Genomic DNA, 24,316 nt, shown 5'->3' on the forward strand with positions numbered 1-24,316 from the left:
CCGAGAGCAGCTCTAAGAAAATGTTTCAGGATCGAATCAGCGTAGCACTTTCTGGGTATCTGAAGTTAAACATTAATACATTCCTTTACTGTAGGATTCTCAGAGGCTTTACTCACTGTTTTTTTTTAATTTATTTTTTTAATTTATTGAGTTATTTTTCAAGTACAGTTTTCTTTTGTCAATTTCTCCCATCCCAACCCCCCCTCCGCCCCGTCTCCCCACCTCCCTCCCAATACTCACTGTTTTTATTGTGAATCTCCAAAAGTAGCGCTTAGCTTTTTCTAAATTCATTTGGCAGGTGAATCCTTCCTTTAAGACACACCTGTTAGCATTTCATGGACCAATATTGCCTAAAACAGTTTGGGGAGCAGTAGTGTAGCATAGTAGGGAAATAATACATTTAAAATGTAAATCTAGTCATAGATGTGGTATACTTTTCATTATAAGAATTATAAGGAATTAAAGAAATGTTCAACTTCTTGATTTTGATGTCTGGTGTTATATGTTCAGTAAGATCTCATGTTTCTCGAGAATTGTTTTGTCAAAGTGAGTAAATTTTAAAACTATTGTATGTCTGATTTAAACTGAATGATTTTCTATCATTATATTTTTCTCTTACACATAGTGAAAAACAAAATAAAATATCGAGCTGAAGCCTGCATTAAAATGCAAAAAACTATTCGAATGTGGCTTTGCAAAAGGAGACACAAACCTCGGTAAGATGGATAGTGACTGAAGAATACTACAAAACCTAATTTCCCAAATATGAAATGACTATAAAGTCATAATGAAGGGCAGTTTGGATACTAGAGTTTTCTTTCTCATGTTCTTATAAAACGATACATTAATCTGTTATTTCCACTATTTATTTGAAATTATTTGATTACTTCATTACTAGCCTCATTCTACAAAAGAATTTGAAGGCGCTTACAAAAATGTAGACCCCATGAAAGTTCGAAATAAATTGTTGTAAGAAGTTCTTTTATTCTGACTATTTTAGTGACTTGAGTTTCTTGATAAATGTCACAATGACATTGTTTATTTGTTAAATTTATTGGGGTGTCACTGGTTAATAAGATTATGAAGGTTTCAAGTGTAGATTTCTGTGATACATGACCTGTGCATTGTGTGCCCACCACCCAAAGTCAGATCATCTTCTGTCACCGTATGTTTGGCCCCCTTTACCCTTTATTACTCCTCCACCTCCCTTCCCTCTGGTAACCACCATGCCGTTGTCTGTGAGTTTCAGTTTTATATCCCACATATGAGTGAAATACATGATTCTTAGCTTTTCCCGCCTGATTTATCTTGCTTAGGATGATATTGCCGAGGTCCATCCAAGTTGCTGCAGATGGCAGTGTTTCCTCTTTTCTTTTTGCTGACTAGCGTTCTGTAGTGTATGTGCACCACATCTTTATCCGGTCACCTATTGAAGGGCACTGTGTTTGTTTCCAGGTCTTGGCCACCGTGAATAGTGCTGTGTTGAACATAGGGGTGCATATATCTCTGTGAATAAATGTTTTCAAGTTTTTCGAGTAGATACCCAAAACAGGGATTGCTGATTCATATGGTACCTCTATTTTTAATTTTTTTGAGGAACCCCCCTACTGACTTTTGTAGTGCCGTACCAGTTTACATTTCCATCAGCAGTGAATGCGAGTTCTTTTTTCACCAACACTTGTTACTACTTGTCTTGTTGATAATACCCATTCTAACAGGTGTGAGTTGGAATCTTAGTTTTGATTTGTATTTCCCTAATGGCTAGTGAAGGTGAGCATATTTTTATGTATCTGTTAGCCACTTGTATGTCTTCTTCGGAGAAGTTTCTGTTCAGGTCTTCTGCCCATTTTTTAATTGGATTGTTTGTTTAGTATTGAGTTGTATGAGTTCTTTATATATATTGGATATTATCCCCTTGTTGAAGCTGTTATTTGCAAATATCTCCCATTTGGTTGGTTGCCTTTTTGTTTTGATATAGTCCCATTCATTTATTTTTGCCTCTACTTCCCTTGCCTTTGAGATCAAATTGATAAAATTTTTTCTCATACCAAAGTCAATTAGTTTAGTGCCTGTGTTTCCTTCTATATAATTTGTTTCTGATGTTATACTTAGGTCTCTGATCCATTTTGAATTAATCTGTTTGTACATGGGAACAAACTAGTCTAGTTTAGTTGTTTTGCTTGTGGTTTTCTAGTTTTTCTGGCACCATTTATTGAAGAGGCTTTCTTTTCTCCATTGCTTTTGGCTCCTTTGTCAAAAATTATTTGCCCATATATAATAATGTGGTTTTATTTCTGGTCTCTTCACAACAGTACATAAAAAATAACACATCCTGATCAAGTGGGGTTCATTTTAGGGGCACAGGGTTGGTTCAACATATGCCCATCAATCTGTATAATACAACACATTAACAAAACAAAGGATAAAATCATACGATCTTATCAATAGCTTCAGAAAAAGCATTTGATAAGCTGCTACATCTATTTATGATTAAATCACTCAATAAAGTGGGTAGAGAAGGAAAGTACCTTATCATAATAAAAGACGTGTATGACAGATCCTCAGCTTATACCATACTCATACTCAGTGAAAACTGAAAGCTTTTCCTCTAAAATCAGGAAGATAAGGATATTCACTTTCACCACTCTAATTCAGAATAGTTCTGGAAGTCCTAGCCAGAGCAGCCAGGCAAGAGAAAGAAATAAAAAGTATCCAAATTGAGAATGAAGTGAAAGTGCCATAGCAGATGGCATGATTCTGTATATAGAGAACCCTAAAGACCCTGCCAGAAAACTAACAATAAGCAAGGAACAGTAAAATTGCAGGATACAAAATCAATGTACAAAAATCTACTGAATTCCTATATATTGATACTGTTTTTAAAAACATCTCATTAATGTTTTGACCATAATTTTTGAATTATGTGTAGGAATTGTCTCACTGTAAATTTAGTATTAAATTCTCATGTGCTTTTATTATTAATTGATACTCTTTAAACTTAGTCTGAATAACTGTTAATCTTTAACACCTTTAAAAGAGACTAGATAACTCTTAGGTTTTTCTTTAATTTGAATTCTCCAGTTTTTCAGTGTAAAGATAGAAGGCTTAAATCTTCTTGACAGACAGCTGTGTCCTTCACACCCATATTTGATTATTTTTTTTACCCTCAACAAATTATCTAAAAAAGAGAATGATGAACAATATGAAAACAGAAGTAAAATATCTTTTTAAACAATATGTTCAGCATTTTATTCAAATGGAAAGTGAACCTCCATAGCTGTAAGTGGTGAAAGTAAACTGATGCAGTGTTGTCTTTACAGCATTGATGGCCTAGTTAAGGTGGGCACCCTGAAAAAACGACTGGATAAGTTTAATGAAGTAGTGAGTGCCCTGAAAGAAGGAAAACCAGAGATGAGTAAACAGGTCAAGGATCTTGAAATTTCCATTGATGCTTTAATGGCCAAAATTAAGGTATGTAATTTTAACCCGAATGACTATCACTTTTTAAAGTAATTTATTATCATTTATTATTGGTGTTGAAATTGTATAGGAAAATGTTCTTATTTTTTAAGGATACAGAGTGTTACAATGTTGAGTCCCAGTGATGACCAGTGATGTTCATTATAATATACTCTCTACTCTAGGTTTAAAAATTTTTATAGCAAAAAAGATTTGAAAAGTTATCATACTTCCATTGGTTACTAGGAAAGATTTTTTTCCTCCAAAAATAGTAACTAAAATACTATTTATTGTTTATTGTTACTGAAATATTACTGTATTTAGTTTACTATTTACTATTTTAAATAGTATCTGAATACTCATTTTGTATGCTTTTGCATAATCATTACTGAAAAAGGATTAATGCAAATTATTTTATTTCATGTTTTTCTACTTTTAGAAACTAATTTTTAAATGATAAATGTAATATTGAACATTTAGAGAAAATTACCAAAAAACTCTCAAGACTAACACATGTAACTGTTTTACTGTTGTATGTTCCTTTTCCTGTCTTACTTTACGTGCACATGTTGTTGCATAGTTCTTATCCTAATGTTCATTTAATTTTGTCCCTATTATTATGCCATATGCTTTGTTTCTATAATTATCTCCATATAAGCTCTATCATAAGTTAGTTAACTGTTATGAAAATAGCATTAATCCTCTCCCAAATTTTGTAGAAAAAAGGGGCCTCTTTTTTCTATTAATTTTTATTTATTTACCAGTGGGATTGATAATTTTTTTATATGCTTGTAATTACATTTTGTCTGTTTCTTCTATTTTTTTCTGTTTTATTATATGGTCTTAATGTTTTTCTCATCAACTTTAACAAGTCAGTGCAATTATATGGTATATAATAACTTCAAATGAGCCTTTTGTCATAGTTCCTGCAGATATTTTACATAGATAGTGTTCAGTTTCAGATAGAATGGAGAAAGATTAGAGAATGAAAATGCTTTGGATAAGTTTAGTTGATTTTGCAAGTCTGTTAAGATCCATCCCTGTTTATGTGGTGTTAATTAAAACCAACCAAGCCACAGTTTTTGAATACTCACTTGGGAAAATCATCCAACAATGTTGGATGTATTTAATAATTTCTTAAATATTTCTTAAATAATAGTCTGAACATTATTATAAAAAGTAGTACACACTAGCAAAATGAACTAATTATTTCTTTGAAACTATTTTTTTAACTACAGTATTTTACTTTGTCTACAGAACCTCCTTAGGTATTTGATTACTTGATTAATGGAAAATAGATGTAGATATTTGTATGCAAAGATAACTTTTAAGTGTACAAATAGTTTAATAAAGATAATGGGCTTATTGCTTACCAACTTTTCTAGTTTTTGCTATATATGTACATATTGGGTTTTTTTATGGTGATAAAGGGAGATAACATTAAATTTACTATCTTAATCATTTTGAAATGTGTGATTCATAGTGTTCAAGTGTTCACATTGTTGTTCAAAAGAAGAGATAACTTTTTAAGTCCCTGTTTATTATTTTTTAAAGTCCACTATGATGACAAGGGAACAGATACAGAAAGAATATGATGCACTAGTTAAAAGCTCAGAGGCACTCCTCAGTGCTTTACAGAAAAAGAAACAGCAAGAAGAGGAAGCCGAAAGGCTGAGGCGTATTCAAGAAGAAATGGAAAAAGAAAGAAAAAGACGTGAAGAAGATGAACAGCGTCGAAGAAAGGAAGAGGAGGAAAGACGGATGTAAGTCATTTATATTGTTGTTTCGAATTAGAAGGAAACAGGACAGTGCATTCTTGTTGATAAATATTCTTATTTTAAATAGTCATTTTATTTTATTTTAAGTATATTTTATTGATTATGCTATTACAATTTCCCCCCTTTACCCCCTTCACTCTGTGCCCCCTTAGTTCATGTCCATGGGTTGTACATATAAATTCTTTGAGTTCTCTGTTTCCTATACCATTTTTTACCTCTCCCCGTCTATTTAATGCCTACCAATTATGCTTCTTCTTCCCTGTACTTTTCCCTCCTATTCCTCTCTTCCCCTTCCCCACTGAAAATCCTCCATGTCATGTCCATTTCTCTTATACTATTCCTGTTCTAGTTGTTTGCTTAGTTTTTGTTTTTGTTGTTGTTCTTTCTTTTATTTTTATAGGTTCATTTGTTGATAGTTGTGAGTTTGTTGTCATTTTACCATTCATATTTTTTATCTTATATAAGATCCTTTAATATTTCTTATAATAAGGGCTTGGTGATGATAAACTCTTTTAACTTGACCTTATCTGGGAATCACTTTATCTGCCCTTCCATTCTAAATGAAAGCTTTGCTGGATAGAGCAATCTTGGATGTAGGTCCTTGCCTTTCATGACTTCAAATACTTCTTTCCAGCCCCTTCTTGCTTGTAAGGTTTCTTTTGAGAAATCAGCTGATAGCCTTCTGGGCACTTCTTTGTAGGTAACTTTCCTTCCCTCTTGCTGCTTTTACGATTGTCTCTTTGTCTTTAATCGTGGGTAACTTAGTGATGATGATGTGCCTTGGTGTTTTCCTCTTTAGATGCAACTTCCTTGGGACTCTCTGGGCTTCTTGGACTTCCTGAAAGTTATTTCCTTCATCAGATTGGGGAAGTTTTTCTTCACTATTTGTTCAAATAAGTTTTCAGTTTCTTGCTGTTGTCGTTCTCCTTCTGGCACCCCTATAATTTGGATATTGGAATGCTTAAAGTTGTCCCAGAGGTTCAAAAGTTTATCCTCATTTTTTTGAATTCTTTCTTCATTCTGTTCTGATTGAATGTTTGTTTCTTCCATTTGTTCCAAATTGTTGTTTTGAGTCCTGGTTTTCTTCCTGTTACTCTTGGTTCCTTGGATATCTTGCTTTATTTCATTTTGGGTATCTTTCATTTGTTCCTTCATTTTTTGACCAAGTTCAGTCAGTTCTGTGAGCATTTTGATTACCAGGGCTTCAAATTCTCCATCAGATAGGTTGGCTATCTCCTCATCACTTAGCGCTCTTTCTGAGGCTTTGCTCTGTTCTTTCACTTGGGCCACATTTCTTTGTTTGGGGCCCCTCTTAAGTTGTAAGGGGGCGGGGCCTTAAGTAGTCACCCAGGCAGGGCAACCCTCCTTGCTGCTGCAGGGCTGCCTGTGGGGGAGGGGTCAGAGAGGGACAGTGTACCTCCCCTGCTTTCTCTAACCCACTTTTCAATGAACTCTCCTTTGAGTCTAGGAGTTTCTCCCACCTTGGCAACCACTACCATGGTCCACAGCCAGCTCTGAGTCTCAGTTTTCCCTTAAGTCAGTCCCTCCCACACAGCCTGTCCTGCCCCACAGCCTCCCCGTGGTTTCTCTCCATGGGTGGCCTCACTGGTCTGGTTGGTCTGTTCGACTGTTTAATTTCATGGTTTTTAGAGTTTCATTCAGTTTGATTTTCTGGCACTTCTGGTTGTTTATTGATTTTAGATTGGTTGTTATACTCCTTTTGGTTGTGTGAGGAAGTGAAGGGTTTCTTCCTATGCCTCCATCTTGGCCAGAACTCCCTAAATAGTTATTACTATTTGAAAATACCACAGTCACGTGCTGCGTAATGAGGGAGATATGTTCTGAGAAATTTGTCATTAGCTGGTTTCATCACTGTGAGAACATCATAGAGTGAATTTACATCTATACCTAGATGGTATAGCTTATTACACACCAGGGCTATATGGTACAACATCATTGTAGATATGGTTCGTTCTTGACCAAAATTAGCTTATGACTAATTTTAGAATAAGTTTGAAACTGGAGAAAAGCTTATTTTATAAAAATGAAATGGTTTTAACTATAATCTGAATTTTGGTTAGATTCTTACACCTGAGGATTTCTTCTTTTTTTAATCATTTTTATTCTTTGATTTAATCTTTGTTTTTTAAGATTTTATTTATTTATTTTAGGGAAGGGAAGGGAGGGAGAAGGAGAGGAAGAGAAACATCAATGTGTGGTTGCCTCTCACATGTCCCCTAGCTGGGGTCCTGGCCCACATCCCAGGCATATGTCCTGACTGGGTATCAAATCAGCGACCCTTTGATTCGCAGGCTGGCACTCAATGCACTGAGCCACACCAGCTAGGGCTGATTTAATCTTTATTATATTTCTTCCAATCATTTTTTATTTTTAATTACAGTTTATATAAATTATTATATTAGTTTCAGGTGTACACCCCAGTGATTGTACATTATATAAATTACTAAGTGGTTGTACTTCTTAGTCCCTTCACCATTTTTACTCATCCCTCCAACCCCCTCCCATCTGGCAACCATCAAAACTTTCTCTGTTACCTATGAGTCTTTTTTTGTTCCACTTGTTCATTTATTGTTTTTTAGATTCACTTGTTGACATGCATTATTATCATTTTTTGATCTTTTTTTGTCTTCTGAAAGAAGATCCTTTAACATTTCACATAATGCTGGTTTGGTGGTGATGCACTCCTTTAGCTTTTCCTTGTCTGGGAAGCACTTTATCCTTCCATTCTAAATGATAGCTTTGCTTGGTAATCTTGATTATAGGTCTTTGCTTATCATCAGTTTTAATATTTCTTTCTAATCCCTTCTTGCCTGCAAAGTTTCTGTTGAGAAATTGGCTGGCAGTCTTATGGGAGCTCCCTTGAAAGGAAGTAGTAAGCTCCCTTTCTGGTCACTAACTGCTTCTCTCTTACTGTTTTTAAGATCCTTTCTTTGTCTTTAAGCTTTGGCATTTTAATCAACATTTTTTAAAAAGCAGTGACTTGTGTGTTATTTAATAAGTAGTAAAAGGGCACTTCAACTTTCCTGTGGTTTTAAAACTGGTAACATTTTGAAAGGTTGGCATAATCTGATAGACACAAGAAACATAAAGTTGCTTAATTGGAGAAAAAGAGTACAGGAAAGCACATGTCATCAGTACTTCACAACTAGCTTTATAACCAAGTTAATCTAAAGATATTAAAGGTTATGCAATACAATTGTATTTGTTTTGTTTCAAAGATTATTGTCAATAGAGTTAGATTTTATTTTTTAAAAAAATGAGTTGATATGTATGTGGCCAGGAGGTTAATGTAAGTCCCATCCTGTATCCTTTGTTTATGAATAGTTAAATTGCCTTCTGAAAGATTCCTTATTTTATATTAAATTTTTGAAGAGTTTTCTATTTTTTGTTAGGAAACTTGAGATGGAAGCAAAGAGAAAACAAGAAGAAGAAGAGAGAAAGAAAAGGGAAGATGAGGAAAAACGTATTCAGGTATGTACTGATGAGATAGGTGAACCGAATTTCTATCAAAACAGAATCTACAAAATTATAAAACAAAAGAATTGAACGTAATATCTTGATTTGCTAGGTAAGCTGCCATTGTTTTATTCCAGAGATGAAAAAGTAGTTTCTGAAATTGTTATGGGAAGGGACTTTGGAGTTAGGGAAGTGACAGCACTGTGTCACTGACAGAAATTATGACATTGCACAAGCAGCAGTGAGTGACTGTGGGCCACAGTTTTCTCTCTGTGGACTGGGGGTAAATAATGGTTGTGAGCATCACACAAGTTAACACATGTTAAAGCATTTCGAACAGTGCTCAGTTCAATAAATAGTAGTTTGGTGCAATTATTATACCTAGGGTAAAGTCAGATGAACATTTACTTAAAACATCATTTTAGAATATACTTCAATTAAATAAATTATAAAACATTACTTTTAAACAGTTTTTATTTATTTTTCTTTAGAGGGGAAGGGAAGGAGAGAGGGAGAGAAATATCAATGAATGGTTGCCTCTCATGCATTCCCTGCTGGAAACTGGCCTACAACCTAGGCATGTGCCCTGACTGGAAATCGAACTGCGGTTGTTTGGTTCACAGGCCCACACTCAATCCACTGAGCTACACCAGCCAGGGCTATAAAACATTATTTTATAGCTTTGTAGATACTAGTAGTAATGGGTTATAATAAGATTCTCTCCTGGTCCTCATTTTTAAAAAATCTATGTCTGAGAATAATTAATTGATCATGTATTTGAGTTTCTTGGCTTTATTCATTTATCCTGAGCACAATGAACACTTTAAATTCCTGACATCTGCTTGTCTTGTGTTGGTGTTAATGTGATCCCTGGGATACTCATGTGATATCTGGGACATTGATAGTTACAGAAGGTGGAACTGTGGTTTCTCTTGGGTTTGGAAAGAGCAAGTATAAATCATAACATAGAAGAGACTAGAGACTGATGAAATTTCTGGTTAAACAAGGTATATTCCTTAGTGAGGAACTTGTCTAGAACAATTTTAAGTAGTAATGGGTGTGATCAAGTGAACATATGGAGACACCTTGGTGAAATGCTTTCTGTCCTTGGTAGGCTGAAGTCGAGGAGCAGCTGGCCCGACAGCGGGAAGAGGAGTCCCAGCAGCAAGCCGTTCTGGAGCAGGAGCGCCGGGACCGGGAGCTGGCCCTGAGGATCGCGCAGAGTGAAGCAGAGCTCATCAGTGACGAGGCCCAGGCTGACCTGGCGCTCCGGAGGTACTGGGCCGGCTGCTGGGTGGGGTGCAGCGTTCTCTCTTCTTACTTTACCTGTGTGCCTTTTATGTCAGCCCGAAAGGTATAGGAGACAATTCTATTCCTTAGTCCTGATGTATTTTAAGTAAACTAAATAATTTAAAACTTATTTGAATTCATTTTTATACCCAAGTGAATGAAACAGTTTATTTTATCAAATTCTTAAACTGTTAGAAAACAAAATTGGTATTTCAGCTCATGAGTACTTTAAGAAAACAGAACACCTCAACTTTTAGTCTGGAATAGTCAATGAGCATTGCATAAAGGGTAGATAGCTAATTTCTAAATACCTGCCATAAAATACTGTAATGGAAATCATTCAATATAGTATAATCCAATTTAATATATTTGAGGTAGGAATTTATTTTTCCTAATGAAAATTAAAAACTATTTGTATCCTAACATCTGAGATGAGAAGTTTTACACACATACCCTGTGTTTCAGAATGAATAGATTTCCTTTTCCAAGAAAGGAGGTTAATCACATTGAAATATTTTGGTTCCTATGGTTTCTGAATTATCTCTAAATACCATAGTTTTTAGAGTATGGAAGTTCTTATTAAAAGTATCAGGAAGCATCAATATACAGATTCATTTTACATTTAGAATGTAGAAACTTTAGATACTTCAATTATTTGTAAAAACAGAGCAAAACTAGTTTGTGAGTTCCCATGTATGTAGATATGTACATTCTATATATATTGTGAGGCACATAGATGTGTCTGACCATGCTTTTCAGAATGTTAGAGCACTGTTTACAACAAAATAAAGTTAAAGTAGCAACAACCAGTAGATGTTGCTATTTCCTTGTAAAAGGAAAATTTTGGTTCGTTTTACAAGGTGGTGCTTAGATTTTATTTAGCTGAAAACATGGTAGGGAAGGAAAATGGTATGTTAAGTTGCCTTCATGCCTTTTCTAGTAAGCGATTATATTGGGGAGTTCAGGCCAACCCTGGGGCCTGAATTGTGTACGAATGTATATTGAAATAAACTGAAATGGCTTAGCAGGCCCAGGTATGATAATAATTTATGGCTCTTGCATTTGAATTCAATATTTGGGCTATTTACTAACATTTACCATAATTAAAATATTTCCTCCCATCTCTGGCTTTTGTAGCTCTGCCTTAGCTGAGCTGCTGTTCTGTGCCTCCCACCTGTGCTGCACTGGAACGGCGGGGAGTCTGTGTAGCTGACTCGTGGGTTGGCCAGGCTCCTAAACAAACCAGGCTCTTACAGCTGCCACCCCTGATGTTTGCGGATGTCCTACACTGGACAGAGCTGCCTTTAGTATGGCCGAGAATCATTTCTTAAGGACGCATTAATGTAGTCATTATTGGTATTCATGGCCAAGCTTTATGTGTGAGCATTTGAAATATTAAGCTATATCCAGTGCCATTCCATATAATATGTATGAAATAGTGGGTGCTTCCCATCTTCAGAGAGGTGCACTTCTTCCAAAGTGATTGGTCTCAGAGAAAGGGTGGACCATTTAGGACCTTAAACGTAAATGACAACTTACCTGTGATTTAAGTTAAGCAGAATTAATTAGGTAATGGGACCACTGCTAAGTACTTAGGAGGTATTCAAGCAGTTATAACTTGAAAGGAGGAAGAGTTCATTTCAGTTCTGCTGTGGCACAGGCCTAGAGAGGCTGCCCGCCTCTGGAATCCCCACCGAAGCCTTTTCTGTGAACCCTCTTCCAGGAAGCTCTCATTGACCCCCAGGAACTATGAGCTCCTTCTCTGCTGAGCCTCCTGGTTATTTTATACTTGTCCTAGAAGCATTAGCAATTTGTTATGGGTGGTGTTCTGTACAGATTTCCACATTTGATAATTTTATCTCACTCTGTGGGCTAAGCTAAATGTTTTTGAATATTTACTTTACCTTTGCTAGTACTGAATTCTAGCAATTTATGAGTAAGAACTTTCTAACCCTGACCTTAATATATAGCATGAAAATGTTTTTCTTTGGTTCTGTGATGTATAAAAAAATACACGTAGACAGATTCTGCTGCAGTAAACGATGTCACGTTACTTTCCCAGCTCGGGTTCCCATCCAGTAACATCTAAGTAAGAACTGTTTTTCACATGTGTAATACACTTGAAAATATGATCTAAATCAATTACACGTATGATCCTTGGTGCAAAGTTGATTTCACATAGCAGGCATACCTTGAAGATATTGCGTGTTTGTTTCCAAATCATGGCAATAACGCCAATCGTAATCTTTTTGCTAGTGGAGGGTTGCCTTCAATTTGTGAAAAGCACAGAATTTGTAAAGCATAATAAAGTAAAGCACAATAAAACAAGGTATGCCTGTACCTAAAATTATAAATTAGTGTCCAGATCCTGTTAAAAACATACAAGCAAACCTCACCATGTAGGACTTTTGTAATCTAGATGTATACTAATATTTGCATACTAATTTTCAATGAATGCCTTTAATTCTCTTAGTCATTTCTAATGAAGATTTTAAAACATTAAAATTTGTAGTCATCTCACACATAGATTAACTAAAGATTACATAGTTTTTTAAATCAGTAAAGTCACTGAAACAAATTTGGCACAATTCAGATTTTCATAATTTCATAATTCAGAATTGGTTATGATATTAACTACAATGTATTCTTTTCACAGAATTGATGGAGCAAGACCCAAAATGACACCGTATGTCATTTTCCTTTTTAAAACTTGACTTAGTCATATAACCTTCTTTTTAATAGGTCATGGATACTTTTTAGGAGAAATAGTTTCCTCATTGAAGTGAATTTTACATTATTTCCTTTTATTAAAAAAAATAAGATAACTTTTTTTTTTGCGTGGGAAAAATGTCTAGTGCTCTTGTTTGGTGCTCAGTCACAGTAGTTTGTGATTTGGTTTCCTTCATTGTGTTTTCTAACCTTGTTTAAACACCCATTTTGTTTTATGTGTTTTTAGCTTCATTACTTAATGTCTTCATAGAAGCAGATGTGGGGGTATAAGTAAGAATAAATAAAGTATTTGAGTCATAGCAGATAGTTTAGTTTTCAGTGTATATAATAGTTTATTCTACAAATATCTAAAATAGCTCCTTATTAGAACTTACATATATAATGCTAATTTGGTTCCAGTGTATCTTTTTGTTATGAAAATTTCTCCACAGAGGGAGAATCTAAGTAACATTTGGGATGTACACATAGAATACATCTTTGCTTTATTTTTATATATTATTTTTATATAATAGATATAAAATTTTGGAATATATGTAAAGTCTAAATTTAATAGTTTTTAGACCCCAACTGTGATGTTTATAGCGATGGTTCTCAACTTTCTCAAACACCAGTACCAATAACAGATGTTTTATAGATAGTGCAACTTGTATAAATAATTCTCTCCAAAGAGCTCATGTAAAAGAGAAGTAAACACACGGTGATTTATAATAAGACAATGTTTATTTTAATAGGAAAGTACTTGGTCACAATTATAGAAAGCATAATCAGGGACTCCAGTGTTTGTGTCTATACAGAGAATCACCATGAATGCAACAGCCCCAGATGCAAATTTATGTGTTTCATCAGTCAAGTAAATGCCATGAGAGTGTGAACAATCTTTTGTGAAGATTAAGTACCATCTCCTCTACAATATGCAGTAGGCAAATTCTTACACAAATTATCGTGAATATTAAAACCAGGCAAAGAAAAGGTTCTTTTACATGTAAAATTATTTACGTATATGTGCATTTCATCTTAATATGTCTGGTGGACATATTTTAAAAATATTCTTGCCTGAGGATATATTTATTGATTTTTGACAGAGGGGGAGAGATGTGAGAAACATCAATCTGCTGCTTCCCATGTGCACCCCAAGTGGGGATTGAACCTGCAGCCTGAGTATGTGTCCTGACCAGGGATCAACCCCACAACCTTTTTGTGTATGGGACAATAGTCCAACCAGCTGAGCCACCTGGCCAGGGCTGTGTAGTGACATGTTAAAGTCACAAGGGGCATAGGGCAGCTCTTCCTTGTGCAGGACACTTGGCATCACTGACTGACCCTTCACTTCATCAAATGCCAGCCATGCAGAGAACATCATCGTTAACCTCCCAGAATTTTGAAAATGTTGCTGACTAGATGCTATAGGCTCTCTGTTAGAATTTCTTTATAGTTACCATTTGAGCATGAATTAAGCCCTGCAACTGGTGTTTAAGGTGAGATTGTGAGTATTTGCCTATAGTTTGGGAAAATCAAAAGGGAAAAAAAGCACCTGGATACAGGAACCATTTCTAATCAGTTTATTTGGAATAGCACCAAGAGCAGTAACATAGGGTCAGGTGAGATATTAAATCAGTGGAGATTGACATCCAGTGATGTGTTGGATCATACAAAGAAATTTCTGTGGTCAACAGACCCAGTGGTAAAAAGAGCTCTGATTCCCTTGAAACCTGATGTGGGAAAAAGAAATGGAGGGAGCTTTAAGAGAAAGGTGGTAAAAACAGAGGTGTTCTTTGCTCCTAAGAAGCCTTGAGGTAGGGTCATAAGAGAATTAGAAATAGTCATCCATCCAAGTTGTTCTGAGTTTGAAAGTTAGAAATTCTGACTAGCCTAAAGAGAGATCAATAAATTGTTCAATAAGTAATTTTCTGTAGGTGATATTTGTGGGTTTTATCCTTGATCATCAGTGTGAGAGGTTGCCTCTTCTCTGACTGCTTGCTTGGCTGGATCTGTCAGTACCTGACCTCAGCCAGGGCTCCTCTCAGGGAGGGAGGCTGCAGGAGTCTGCTTTATCAGTGCATCCGGGCCCAGGGCCGGCCTCCAGGAATCTGTGCCCTGAAGCAAACACACCTGTCTTGTTTGCTTTTGGTTTTTACCGGTTTGTTAGATTTTGAGGTCTACCAGAGTGTGATGAATAGAATGAGTAAAAAAAAATGATTGATTATAAAGGAAGACAGCAAAGGACAGGAAAATAAAATAATGAAGTTAAAGTGTTGAGGAATATGATGAAACATTAATTCCATTTCACAGACTTTAACAAATATCAAGAAAGTTCCATTCTTAGGGGTAATAAAAGATAAGGTTTTTGCCTTTGGAAAATGTTTGTCCTTGAAAGGTCAGAACACTTCTGACCATTATATTTAAGTACTTGATGCATTTGAACTTTTTAAAAAGGAATATGCTCTGATTTAGGATTTTAGAACTTTGAATACATCACACTTACTTAAATTTTGGCAGTGGAAAGTAGATCATCTTGATTACTTAATATGCCTTGTCTAATTACTGTTTTCTAAGAACTCAGTGCAAAAATCTTTGTGTAGAATCTGTATACTGCCAAGTTTCTTGTATGCATTTAGAACATGCAGATTTTATTCTGTACATTAAAAAAAACAATTTTAAATTACACTTTTAGGTATTTTAAGTAATTTATATATAATTGTCCTTTATATAACTATGTTGTATTATCATTTTTCTTATAGGGAACAAATGGTGAAAGAAATGTCAGAATTCTTGAGTAGGTTAGTGCAGTGCAATTTGCGGGAATAAGTGTCACTTCAAAATCATATTTTTTAATTACTCTTTAATATTTGGACCAGAACCTGTTATATGAATAACCTACTCTTTCCACGTAAATTTTCTGTACCAGAAATGTCACTTTACTCTCACTCAGAAAAAAATAAAAACTAGTGTTCTTCTAAATCGGTATTTTTCACCGATGATACTATTGGCATTTTGGATGGGACACTTCTTTGTTCTCAGTTCTTCTGTGCTTATCACTGGCCCCCACCAACTCAGTCACTTAGGAAACACTCCCTTTTCATGCGACAAATTAAGTATTTTGAAACTCCCCCTGGGGCAGCGCTGCCCCCTGTCTGGGAACCACTGTGCCTCGTTGGAATGGGGGGAAGTAAAGGACGCACGTGGCTCCTGAGGGCGTCTCCACTGTGTATCTTGCATGGTTGGAAAACCACTGCTGTAAAGAGTGAGCCACCAAAGGATAGAGCTTCCAAGCGGGATCTGGTCCATTGCCTTTATAATTGGATACGAATCAATAACATTTTACGTGTTAATTTTGAACTTACTGAATGAATTGAAAATGTAAAATATGTTTTTTTAATCTAAAGTCAACTTTGCTGTTACCTCACTATATTGTTCACATGATTGTTTCTATAACAGGCTAAATAATCAATAAATTACAGCTTTATTTTACTAACTTCCAGAGATGAGGGGGCATTTAAATGCATTTTACTTGCATACTTCTTAGGATGCTTGAATATGTTTTTAAGCAGGTGTATTTTTGTTTGAGGTAATATAAATGGGAAGTTAGTAATAGTACTAGCGCCGTATTCCAAGCAGTAATCTGAATTCAACATTATTATTATTTTTTAAGATCTCATGAGCACAAGATTATATTTTATTTACTTTTAATTATTTTATTGTTGTAGCATTATTATTTTTAAAAGTACCAAAACACATCTTATGTGTACTAACTCATGTATTTTCTGACATCTGTAAAACTTACATTACGTAAGTTCACTTTTTCTTTCAAAAGAAAATAAAGTGATGATGAAAAGCCCATAATCAGAAAAGATTCTTAGAAGAGCTAAGGAGAACAGAGAATCTTTTTATTAGTTTATTGAATGGCAGTTCAGGGATATAAAAAATACATATTTGAATAAATGTTAAAGCCTAATTGATTGTTAAGGGTAATAGAGAGACCTTGCTGACACACAGCTGGCTCTTCTTGGGCAAAGCAACTAAGAAGAAAAGGCTACGTGGAGAATTGTCTGTCACACAGCTTCTAAAAGTATGGATTCTGCAATAAACCTAAAACAGATTCGAACCAGAAAAATGCAGGAAGGACTAAGAGGCCACACATTATTTAGACAAGCTTATATGTGACCAACACTTTTTAAGTATGTAGACTGGATTATGCTGTTTTATAGTCTTTGAAAAAAAGCATAAATAGGCCTTTTAAGGAAACAAAAGTACTTATTTCATTGTTAAGCTTAGTATTGAAGAAATAATTTTCTTTATTTCAGGAAGAAGGATACATATTTTCAAACATCATTTTTCATTATCAGTTTTATTTAAGTATCCATGTCTTAACTGTCAAGATTGCTGTTGTCTTTCAGAATGTAAAATGATGAGAAAAGAGCTCATTTTTGTATTGTACCTTGATTGTTTTTCTCTAAGAGGAAATTTTTTGACTAGTGGATGATAAAGCAGAAGTTCCTGTGTGATACCTGAGCAACATTATTTTAGTTCTTTTAATAGTTGTCTCATCTTCTTTTCATGTCTTGAAATAGGGTGTGTTTAAACTCTTCCTTCATTACATTGTGCTTAAAAAGTGTCCACTTGCAGATAATTATGAGTGTCTCCTCTGTGGCTAGTGTAATCTGAAAAAATAATGCTCATTGTTACAGAACAGAAACTGTTTCCATATATTCTGAATAATTATTTTAAATTATATACAGAAACAAGTCTTAAACGCTGAGTGGTACTGCTATAAAAAAGTTGAATTTATCCCTTTTTATTTTAAAATATATTATTTTATCTGTTATACATATTTTAAATTTTTACAATGCATCTTTCTGTCCACTCAAATATTGCTGTTACACAGGACAAAATATAACATTTGTGCCCTTTGAAATCTCTGTTATCAGCTTCATGACTGAGAACCCCTTCCTTTAATTTACTAGTTGTCATATATGACTCACTAAATAGGAGGGTATGGTTTTCTTTGCTTATAGAATTTGCTAAGTGTTCTTTAATAGTGGAGCTAAAAAGTCACAGGAGTTTCCAGAATCCAGCAGCTTTTTGACTAAGGCGGTGGGTTGCAGTTTATCCATTTACCTGTGGACCCTGTGAAACTCAGATGTGCAGGGAGGCGCTGAGTCAGTAGGTTGGCTGGGGCTTGGCCGTCTGTAGCTTCCAGCAGAGTCTGCAAGGGATTGCACTGGGTGACCCTGTGGCTCATAAACACACCCTCAGTGTGCTGTTCATGATGCTGTGCAAGTATGTTGAGGACTTTTTTTTCTGATTTTTGAGGAATACATATAAATGTATATTTTAACTTTAGATGTTAGTGTATCCATCAGTTAGAACATTTAAACTGCAGCCTGGGGGAAATCCATGGTACTAGAATTTTGGAATGAAAAGTTCTGATTAAAATCCTAACATGGCTATAAAATTTTAATTTCCCTGAGCATTCTGTAGTACAACATTATTAGTTATCTCCATCAAAAATAGAAAAATTATTATGTCTTTCTAATGGTTACTTCCAGTTGTTAAAGTTATACTTACTTCTTTAGTCACCATTCATTCATGTTTCTAGTTTAAATATACAAAAATATGTAATAATTACAGAGGTCCTGCTGTACAAGCCACCAAGGCAGCTGCTGGCACCAAGAAATATGATCTTAGTAAATGGAAATATGCAGAACTGCGTGATACCATCAATACCTCTTGTGGTAAGTGAATGGCGAGGGTGAAACATGAGAAGGCTCTGTACCAACAGGTAATTTGCATAGAATTAGTAGAATTCATGCCCTTTGTTACTGTTACCTTGAAGTGAAAATCTAATTTACTCAGCTAAAAGAAAGGCATAATAAATTAAATTCATTTTGCCTTTCTCTTGCTTAGGTCAGAGAAGAAAAGCATGGAGAAATGGTGGTTTGGGGTGAATAACTGATGCTTCTGATGTTATTTATAGTAGTTAAGTACTTATAAGAATCTTTGGGTTCATGAATGCAAAGTAAAAGATGGCAGTGCAGTCCTTTTTTTTCAATACTACTTTTCTTCTAACAGAACAGAGTGAATACTGTATCCAGCAGACCCCACGCAGGTGTTTTCTTGGTGAAATCATAGTGTTTGAACTGATGACACTACGATGAATGAGGAACTGAAGTGTCATAATTGTACAGGACTTCTCACCTAGTTCCTGTCCACCTCACTGAGTTTATCTGCACAGTCACAGACATGAACATGGGTTGCATGTAAATCTGGCTTGCATTTCAACACAGTGACTTTTTATTCTGTTCTGCTCTATAACCTTGGACAGGTGACTTAGCCTCTGTGATTTAAGTTCTTCGCCTATAAAAGACCTATTTAGTCCAAAGTTATTAATATGGAACAAATTATATAAATAGTAATAATGCATAATACAATATTCTGTAAATGTAAAAGGTAATATTACCACAAAATGCTCATTTTTATCAATAATTAGTTTATTTTTATTTTGTACTATTCAAAATGAAAACTTTATACTGTAAATGTGTATATATGTTTATATGCCACAGAATAATTATGCTAGACAATTAAATCAGAATTTTTTTTTGCTCTGTTTATGTAATTGATAGATATTGAGCTTCTGGCTGCTTGCAGAGAAGAATTTCATAGGAGACTAAAAGTGTATCATGCTTGGAAATCGAAGAACAAGAAGAGAAATACTGAAACAGAGCAACGTGCTCCAAAGTCTGTTACTGATTATGGTAAAAACAAATCTGTACTTTTGAATGTTCCAAAGTGTGTATATATGTAACACACATGTACACATATGTGTTATATACAGTTACATGTATTATATGATTGCATGTATTTTATATGTGTGTGTATATTTTATGTTTATGTATATGAAAATACATGTAACTGTACAAAAGACATTTGGGTAAAATGTCCAACACATATTTTTCCTTACTGTAGAACTGTGGTCTGCTGAATCTAATGCAACCATGACGGCTCATCTTTTATAGCATTAATTCTATTAAATACATGTCTAAAGTCTTATTTGTTAGAAAGGATTGAATTTACTTCTTAAGATACATTCTAGAGGTAAGAATAATCTTGTCTATACTGAAGAGGTTGTATAATGTTATTAATATGTATTTTTCTGCATACACATGTATACACAAATACATATACATAAAGATGATGTGTGAAAACGTAAAGCTTAGTGTGAAAAAAAGAATGTTTCCTGCAACCATTATTTTACAATACTGTGAAAACATGAGTGAGAAATGGTACCGTGGTTTGTTCCAGAGTTTTGCCAAGACTAGGACTTGAGTTTTTGACTGAGATCCAAAAAATGAATCCTGTTCACTTTTTATGCAAATGGAAAGTTCTGTTGTTGACTCAGAAAATAGAGCAGGATAGACATAACCTGGTGAAAGTATACAGTAGCTTTAACATCAATTGGGAATAGCTGTAATATGAGTTGTGATTTCAGTCTTAAATGCAATAATTGGAATTTCATTTGTTCAACTTGCTACTTTTCAACTGGCACAATTTATTATCTTAATTCTGGTTAACATCAAGGTGACAGCATTTTTAGTGTCTTTATGTGTATATATATATATATATATTTTTTAAGATTTTATTTATCTTTAGAGGGGAAGGAGAGAGGGAGAGAAATATCAATATATGGTTGCCTCTCGTGCATCTGGCCTGCAGCGCAGGCATGTGCCCTGACTGGGAATTGAACCGCTGTTGTTTGGTTCACAGGCCCATGCTCAATCCACTGAGCTACACCAGCCAGGGCTTTTTTTATATTTTAAAGGCACTTGATACTAGCACTTTTTATACTAGCACTTGATAGTATAGTTTGTCAATGCATGTCCCCAGTTGACTTAGAAAGGGAGTTCTGTTATATTTTGCCTCCTTTACCTTCCTGGCAAATAGTAGCAGTGCTTGATTAAGGTCATTTAAATGGTAGAATTTTAATGTTTCTAAGTTGTTGCAAAAATAGATTGAGTGAGGGGAATACGTTATTAATAGGACAGATCTTAGTGATAGTGATTGCGGAAGGCGTGTCATCAGTTACAACATACAGCCAGAACTAAGAAGTGGCAAGTGGAACACGCTCTCATTGTTGATCTCCTGACCCCCACCGTGTTCACCCATTCACAGATTTGCCTCCTTCCTGTCCACTCAGATATTCCTGTTACACAGGGCAAGATATAGCACTTACGCCCTTTGAAATCTCTGTTATTAGCTTCATGACCTAAAACTCCTTCCTTTAATTTACTAGTTGTCAGAAATAATTTTTGGTGCAGTGGAAAATTTCCCAGTAAAAATTTATAATATTTGGTTGCTTAAAACAGTGACTTTGGAGAGTAATTTTACTTCATTGTTATTAAATAAAAATGGCATGTGCTTAAGATTTAGACAATTTGAAAAAATTAAAACATACTAGGTTTATCTGAACATGACAGTGCTTTTTCTCTCATGCATGTAACTTTTTCATGAATTTAAATTTATCTTTTTTTCCGACAGAAATTCTACTGATGCCTTGAAGTTACAATAATGTCCATTATTAATTCATTGTATTGGACTTTTGTTTGGACATTATTGTGTCACAAAGTCACAAATGAAATACAATTTTTAAATTTTGATCATCCTTTTAAGTCCATCAAGCAGAATTTCCTAAAACATAATCAAAGTAGTTTTTTTTTTTTAAATAAGAAAGTATCATATACTTGTAGGTAATTCTGAGAGTATTTGCCTGTGGATATTTACTCGTTAGTCACCACCTTGGTTGATGGAAAGGTTTTTATAAATTTGAAGAATACTCACTTAACAGTTTTGGCGATTTTATCTTCTCTTCAACATAAAATATTTGTTCACAGATTTTGCACCATTTTTGAACAATTCACGTAAGTCATTGGGTGGTAACTTATGAGCTAACTGGACAATGGGTTAAAATACTTAATTAAGTACTAACTTCTGTTAAATGCTGTTTTGCTACAATCTTTAAGTGGAATTATAGCACATTAATGTTGGTTTATCTGTGCTAGATATTTAATTTGAGATGATGCTTCCATTTGGATCACTTCAAAATATAATTAATAACAAAATTGAATTAATCTGTTTTATCAGATCACTTCCTTTTCAAAAGTGACTAGCATTCTCAACCATGAATATACATAATTCTTATTGTAGCAAAACTCTTTCTTGATAAGCAGCTGATCTTTTAGAATAAAAACTAACTTCAGGTGCTGGTTTCAAACACTGTGGTGGCATAAGCATTTCTGTCCAAGGAGATTTGAGTTTTGTATGATAATACAAATACAGGTTTCATAGGACACCACTGAATAGGAAGAGGAGATTATTCTGTTACTTTTCTAGTTTCCCATGATACACCTTTTTTGTTAATTTAGAATATTTAAGTCATCTTAAAACAGTAAATTTCTTCTAAAATTTCTAGAATCAGTTTCAATAGTGATTTAGACATACAGCAAGTCCTCGAATAACTTCATTTTATTCAGTGCTGTTTAGCTGTAACATTGAAGAAACGCCATAGGAACTTAACTCTTGTTGGTATCAGTTAGCCAGCAGCGAAGTTGGTTGGTTACATGATGTGTTCCTTCACTTGTGTCGCTGAACCTATTAATGGCATTGAGTAAGGACTTACTGTAATGCCATGTTTATTTCCCAGCTGGTTGGATCTGATTTTTTAAGTGCTTTCAGTAATTTATAGGGCTATATTTGAAACTTATTTTACACTTTGAAGATAACATCATTGGATGTGAAAAAACAGTTCATAAGATTAGTTTCAAGTTTTTCATGTCTGTACCTTTGTACTTTTCCAGATGGATATTTGATTCCATGTTTCCCTAATACAATTTCAGTTGTAGAAAACTTCTACAACTAATACAATTTCATTAGTAGAAAAAGCTATCAAAAATTTACATTGTGTTCCTTAATTTTATGAATATATTAAGTTACAAGAGACTGTTATTTTTATGAAAAAATAAGTTAACATAATGGGTGGTGATCGATATTGTAGTAAGATTACTATCAGCTGGACATTGAATTATACTTCACAGTTTAAGATGGAGGGAAGGATTTTATTTTTGCCCTTTTAAAGTGTCTGAGTTTTAAGTTAATGTATTTTCTACAAAGTGGGTCATTTTACATGGAAACACTGACCTGTAAGTAGTTTGTGGGGTACAGGATCAAAAGAACAAGTAAGCTCTGTCTGTTAACCGCTGAAGGGGACGTGGCCTTTGCACTAACAAAACTGGGTCTCTGTCCGTTCTTTCCTAGGCGTACACATGCTTTGCTCACTGCTTTTTGCTTTCTCCGGTTTGCACAGAAATAATGTCAGCCGCTGTAAAGCTTTGGCTATTGGTGTTAAAAATAGAATAAGACTATTTTCATCCTTTCGGTATTTGGAAATTCTTACAAAAGCCATATGGCTGTTCTTGGCCTATACATAGTATATCATTTTTTACTGACATACTTAGCTTTTCAGTGAGATTCTTAATTGAGCTGCAGTAAACGGCTGGTCCACTTTAAAAGTTGTGAGTATAAAGCATGTTAAACAGACTTACCCGAAATATGTTGCTGAAAATGTAACGTCATTGCTCCAGAGAAGTGTTTATATTTGAAGATAAAATGAAAACCTAATTGAGCAAAGGAAAACAGTTTAATATCAAAAAGATAACCCCCTGTTATATACTCTTCACTATTTCAGTGGATTTTATTCCAAGAGGAATATATTTTCAGAATAGGAAAATATCTGAGGGAAAGTTCATGCTTACTATTAGAGTTTTTTGTCTTTGTTGTTGTCTTTAAGTTGTTTAAATGGTGTTAGTAAAATATCTATTATCTTAGCCATTTTAAACCCCAAGATTGGCAAAAGAGAAAACATTGGTCTTCCACTTTATTGAGAAACTTGCGATTAAATTAACGTAACTGTAATCCTTCAGATTTGGGAAATTACTATTTGTTTGATCACAAATAGTCCTGTAGAAGTTATCCTTCAGCCTTTGTTTGAACTCTTTAGAAGAAAAGTACAAATCTAGTTAATAATACTAGTTTGCCTTCCTGCCAGTGTGGCTCCTGTTGGGGCGTGCTCAGGTGAGCACCTGTGTGTGCGCAGGGCCCAGGGACTTCTCAGGGAGAGACAATTCTAAGAAATTACACTGTGAATTGTATTTGTTTACAGGCAGTTATTATCTACATTTTGTTTCAAACTTACCAGTAGGAAACCCTCTTCTTCCTTTTAAAAAAAATTTTGTGGTACCTTTTAGGATTACAGGCTGTTTCGTTATCCCTTGGGCCGCTGGTGTAAAACTCTCCTTGTTCTGTGTAATAAATAGCTCAGCAGAACCCGGCGGCTCAGCTTCCTGCCAGGCAGCAGCAGATTGAAATGAACCGCCAGCAGCGCTTCTTCCGCATTCCGTTCATCCGCCCTGCTGACCAGTATAAAGACCCGCAGAATAAGAAAAAAGGCTGGTGGTATGCCCACTTTGATGGTCCCTGGATTGCCCGGCAAATGGAACTCCATCCTGACAAGCCACCCATCCTTCTTGTGGCTG

General features: G+C 34.8%; 1 protein-coding gene across 8 annotated transcripts in view; it reads left to right on the forward strand.

Annotated features, from left to right (window-relative positions):
- MYO6 (myosin VI) overlaps positions 1–24,316 on the forward strand; it is a 160,534-nt gene that overhangs the window by 133,753 nt on the left and 2,465 nt on the right. For 2 of the 8 annotated variants that reach the window (XM_037132998.2, XM_037132999.2), the window contains exons 24-35: positions 626–716; positions 3,321–3,471; positions 5,014–5,222; positions 8,651–8,729; positions 9,829–9,989; positions 12,067–12,093; positions 12,661–12,690; positions 15,473–15,511; positions 18,363–18,466; positions 19,355–19,486; positions 21,620–21,646; positions 24,098–24,316. In XM_037132998.2, coding sequence (XP_036988893.2) covers positions 626–716; positions 3,321–3,471; positions 5,014–5,222; positions 8,651–8,729; positions 9,829–9,989; positions 12,067–12,093; positions 12,661–12,690; positions 15,473–15,511; positions 18,363–18,466; positions 19,355–19,486; positions 21,620–21,646; positions 24,098–24,316 — 1,269 coding nt within the window. The remainder of the gene's footprint in view (positions 1–625; positions 717–3,320; positions 3,472–5,013; positions 5,223–8,650; positions 8,730–9,828; positions 9,990–12,066; positions 12,094–12,660; positions 12,691–15,472; positions 15,512–18,362; positions 18,467–19,354; positions 19,487–21,619; positions 21,647–24,097) is intronic. The other 6 variants (XM_037133001.2, XM_037133000.2, XM_037133003.2 and 3 more) reach the window with 6 other exon arrangements.

Source organism: Artibeus jamaicensis, unplaced genomic scaffold, assembly GCF_021234435.1.
Source record: "Artibeus jamaicensis isolate MK-2021 breed Jamaican fruit bat unplaced genomic scaffold, CSHL_Jam_final contig_1127, whole genome shotgun sequence".
NCBI classification, from domain to species: domain Eukaryota; kingdom Metazoa; phylum Chordata; class Mammalia; order Chiroptera; family Phyllostomidae; genus Artibeus; species Artibeus jamaicensis.